At 42.5% G+C, this 4,454-nt stretch overlaps 1 protein-coding gene across 1 annotated transcript; it reads right to left on the bottom strand.

The window, feature by feature from the left end:
- Positions 1 to 2,302: 2,302 nt before the first annotated feature.
- LOC106500259 (lysozyme C-like) lies at positions 2,303 to 3,733 on the bottom strand. The gene is made up of 4 exons (XM_013961979.2): positions 3,580 to 3,733; positions 3,084 to 3,242; positions 2,774 to 2,852; positions 2,303 to 2,363 (listed from the first exon to the last, which is right to left on the bottom strand). Exons 1-4 carry the CDS (start codon positions 3,731 to 3,733, stop codon positions 2,303 to 2,305), a joined length of 453 nt encoding a protein of 150 aa, XP_013817433.1.
- Between the last annotated feature and the right edge of the window lie 721 nt (positions 3,734 to 4,454).

Here is a 4,454-nt window from a genome sequence, read left to right as displayed (position 1 = left end):
AATGAGAAAACTTATCAACAAATGCTACTGTAAAATGAGATGTGAATTCGTAACCTACTACACTATGTCTTTATAACACATGACATGCAATATCGATTTTGGCATGCATTTCTTAATCATGAAAAGAAGATTATAGCATTTCTCTAAATATTCTGATTTTGTGGACTTGCCATCTCATGGCCAGATTTTTTGGGGTATTATGTTTTAAATGTCCAGATTTACAATCAAATTCAGTAAAGCTGTCAGGATCAACAAATAACACAATGTATAATTGCTTCGTCTGAGCACCAGAGCTGCCTTTTCAGGAGAATCATAGAGACTCAACCCTAAGAGTTTAATGCATTTGCTTCAGATGCTGCTACCTTTCGCTTTAAGAGCTGAATTTGAATCTTACTTTTGTGTGATACCTTCCCAGTAACAGTTATGTATGAGATGCAGCCAGATGAGAATTTTGGTACTTTTCCTGATGGCTGTCAGCAAGGTCCTCCTCCACTGCATGCCTGAATGGGGAACTCCTCTACAGAGCTGCCTGCTCTTTCTCTCTTGGAAGTCAGATTCTCACCTGATGTGACCAGTTCTGCCCATAGTATCTAGGCAAGTGGCCACTGCTCATTTCTAAAAGAGCAGCAGCCATTCTCCATTTTTGGTCCCTTCTTCTCTCAGAAAATGTGACTACTGCAAGCCAGTATCTCTGTAAGTGTTTCCAAACTCAAGTCCTGAAAGAAATAAATATTTTTTCCCCTCTCATAGCAAAAATTTAGTTCCCACAATCTTTTTTTTTTTAATTCCACCCCCCCCCCATACTTTTTTTCTTTCCTTTTACCCAATTCTAGACTATAAGGATGGGTTTGGTTTGCAGAGAGTTTACTTCTCTTCCAAAACCTCTGTTCTATTTTTTTTTTGTGTGGAGTGTGTCCCTTGGAGACTCATGTATGGTCTAAACTTTTAGCTAGAAAGAAAGTATCCCTTTATCAGTGGTTGAATCCACAAGTAACAAACCCAGGTAGGAAGGCTGGTTTAAATCTCAAAATCAGCAGATGGAAAGTATCTGCACTGAAGACAATGACAAAGTAAGGCTTTGATTCAAATTCTCTTGAATTTTCTCAAAGACTTCTTGGATGCCAGCATGTAAAATAACGCTACTGTGAATTACTTAATGGGAGAATGAGTTTCCATTAAGCTGGGTAATGGGAGGGGGAAGGACCACAGGTCTGCCTTGTAGTTGGGAAGAGGGTCTTCTGGCAAGAGTCCTTTGAGCACTTTTACTTTTTTAGGTTCAATCATCTAAATAGTCTTTCCTTTAATGATTGGTTTGTATGGTCACATCAGCTCTGGAGACAAGAGTTAAAGCATCTCTTTATTGCATATACATAAAGCATAAACATAAAGCATAAAAGCAGTCACTGCTCACCAAATAGCAGAACAAAGCATAGGAAGAACCAAACATGATTTCAGCATTGCCACCTTCCATTTGTGCGCTGTTTCTGGGGTGAGCCTCCATTTAGAAAAAGAAGTCATAAATAGAAAAAGAACCTAAATGGCAAAATACTTCCCTTCCCCTCACAAAGATAGGAATTCCCTGCACCTTCCCTAGACTACATGTGATCTGATACCTCAGAGGATGATAAGAAAGAACATAGTCAGTCAGACCAGACGCCCATCCAACTCAGTGCCCTATCTCTAACTTTAGCTAGGAACAGATGCTCAGGAAGAATTTAAAAAGCAAGTTACTGTTTCAGGATAGTTTATTTCTGTCAACCAAGTACACTGCCCTCACTCAAGGACTGTGTCCTAATTAAAAGGCAATTGCAATTATATAGGTCTTGTAACTAATATGGCGCACATTCATTTTCTTATTTTATGTACTCAGAGAAAGAGAGAGAGAGAAAGAAAGAAAGAAAGAGAAGGAAAGAAGGAAAGAGAAAGAAAGAAAGAGAGCGATTGAGGGAGGAAGGAGAGAGAAAGAGAGAGAGAAACCCTAAATGTTGTAAAGCTCTGTTAAGTCAGGACACACAAAAGTCAAGTCAGGACTATGCTAGTAAATTACTGAAACTGCCGATAATACTCTCACTTCTATTAAATTTTGTTTCACATAAGCCATCAGCCTTGATGTTCTCTACTTGCATTGCATTAGCACAAAGCCCTCATTGTGTTAACAACAGCCAGCACCCCCACCTATCTTAATAATATGCTGTTCATTAATTTCACTCCACCTGACTGTTTTCTCTAGCTTACCCCCCCATACACCCTCAGTCTTCACCCTTGGTGATCTTGAAAACACAGTTGTTGTTTGTGGAATGATTTAGCAACCCTTGATATAGGAACTCAAGTCTTTTCCCTGGCAGTGTTTTTTCCAGCCGTACCTAGAAGAGAAATACATAATGTAATTTAAGGTATTAGATAATGAAGAGACTTGGTTAAGCTTGCAAAGTTTTGGATGAGGAGAGTCAAGCATATGAGAGGGATGAATCAATGAAAAATCTGGAAAAAAAAATCAGGGAGCTGGGGCAAGCAGAAGGAAGCAACAGGGAGTTGTATCCTCAAGTCTGGGAGGGGAGTGAAATTTAGGGAATTAGAGCAGGGGCTGGGAGCCAGAACTCCTGGGATCTCTTCCCAGCTCTGGGAGGGTGATGAGCTATTTAAAGGAGGAGGTCTGTACTAAACTTTTACCAAATGCAGCTTCTCATCCAGTGCTCTCCCACCAGTCAATAGCAGGGTTTTCCTTTGGCTCCTTTGCCCCCTCTTCCCCAGTGTCCTCTGCAAATATCCTTACCATGGGCTGAGGCCACGAGCCTCCTGAGCAATCTTCTTGGCACACTGAATATCATCCTCAATATTATCATCTTGAAATTCTGTAGAGAAGGGAAAAGGGGTCAATATGGAGGAGAGGGGGTGGAGGACAGAAGTAGAGGTCTCCATCAGAAAGGGTAGGTGGGGAACTGAAGAGATGGACGCATGGACATCTTACATGTATGGACAGAAATGTGCAGAGCATTTGGTTAGACAGGTGATGTGGACAGAGCAGGGTGCTTTCATGGAGTGGACAAAGAAGGGCTCTCTCTTTGCTCTCCCCCACCACTTACTTGAGCAACTGATATGACAGGCATTTTTGGATCCACGGGTCTTGCCATCTGCACACCAGAACTGACTGTTGATCTGAAATATCCCATAGTGTCTGCTCGGACCATTGTCATGGAAAGCTTTAGTGTTGTAGCCGCTCTCATGTTGCACCAGGCAGATCCCTGCAGAGCAAAAGGAGAGCCCAGAAGAGGTACCATCAAGGTATGCCCAGGGTGACTAAAAGGAAAGAGATGAAGGGGTGGTAGGGTGGATGAACAGCAGGAGGAATGATTAAGCAGGTTATGTAGTAAGATTGAGAAATGGATGGATGAATATGTGGATGGATAAATGTCTGGATGAATGGAAGGATGGATGGGTATATTTTGTGTAAGTGATAGGAAGAAAGACAGTGTCAAAGCAATGGAGGGACAGAGTGGTACTGCTGGAGGATTACAGAGAAGCTGAAAGGGGCAGGGGTGGGATGGGCAGAGATGTTCAATGGGAGCTCGTTGTACTCACAGTCAGCTACAGTACTTCCCACGAAGTGCTCAAAGCCGTGCTGATGTAGGATCTTCACCAAGTCGCACTGGGGGATGACTTTGCCCTGAGTGCCTGGCAGTGCTAAGCTGAGGAAGACAAGAAGAAAGCCAAAGAAAAGCAGTGACTTTGTCATGATGGACTCTTGGGTAAGGAAGTGCCAAGGTGACTTTAGCTGTCACTCTTGAGCTGTCTGTCTGTCAGGACTGTCTTCAATGCCAGCCTTTTATGCCCATTGCCAAGGGGAGGACCAACTGGCTGGTCAAGCATGTCTAGGAAGTGTGGGAAGCCTTTGCAGTAATGAGTCAGGCAGGAGGTGGGCCAGAAGCCCGACAATTCTTGGAGGATGTCTGTACCTATTTTGCTTGCCCTGCGTGGTTGGGGCATGTGCACACCATATACAATCCGGCAATCCCCACAGTTAAATATTCCAAAGACCAGAAGTCAGAGGCAGGGTTGTCTCAAGGATGAAAGTTAGGCCTAGCTTTGAGATTATGGTTATGGTTGCTCTAGGAGTTGAACTGGAGTTGACCTATGGGTTAGGGCTGGAAAAGCCCTAAGGTTCACATTTACAGTAACATAAAATACTGAGTTTAGGATTAAATGAGTTACCTATGAGTTAGGACCAGCCTTACATTTATTCTATTGGTGCAATTTAGAGTTTTCCTATGATTTGGGGCTACTGTTGTCATTTGGGAATCATTTTAGGGTAATCACAAAGTTACTCTGAGTTTGCTCTAAATCACTGCTTGCCTACACAGTCATTAAATTTAGGATATTGTAGTTACTACATCTTGGGACAACTCTGGTGACTGGCTTTACTTGACACTTCAGGGATCAAAGACTGTGGTTACTTT

Source organism: Apteryx mantelli, chromosome 25 (assembly GCF_036417845.1).
Source record: "Apteryx mantelli isolate bAptMan1 chromosome 25, bAptMan1.hap1, whole genome shotgun sequence".
Lineage (NCBI taxonomy): Eukaryota > Metazoa > Chordata > Aves > Apterygiformes > Apterygidae > Apteryx > Apteryx mantelli.
This window is presented reverse-complemented; position numbering and strand designations above follow the sequence as displayed.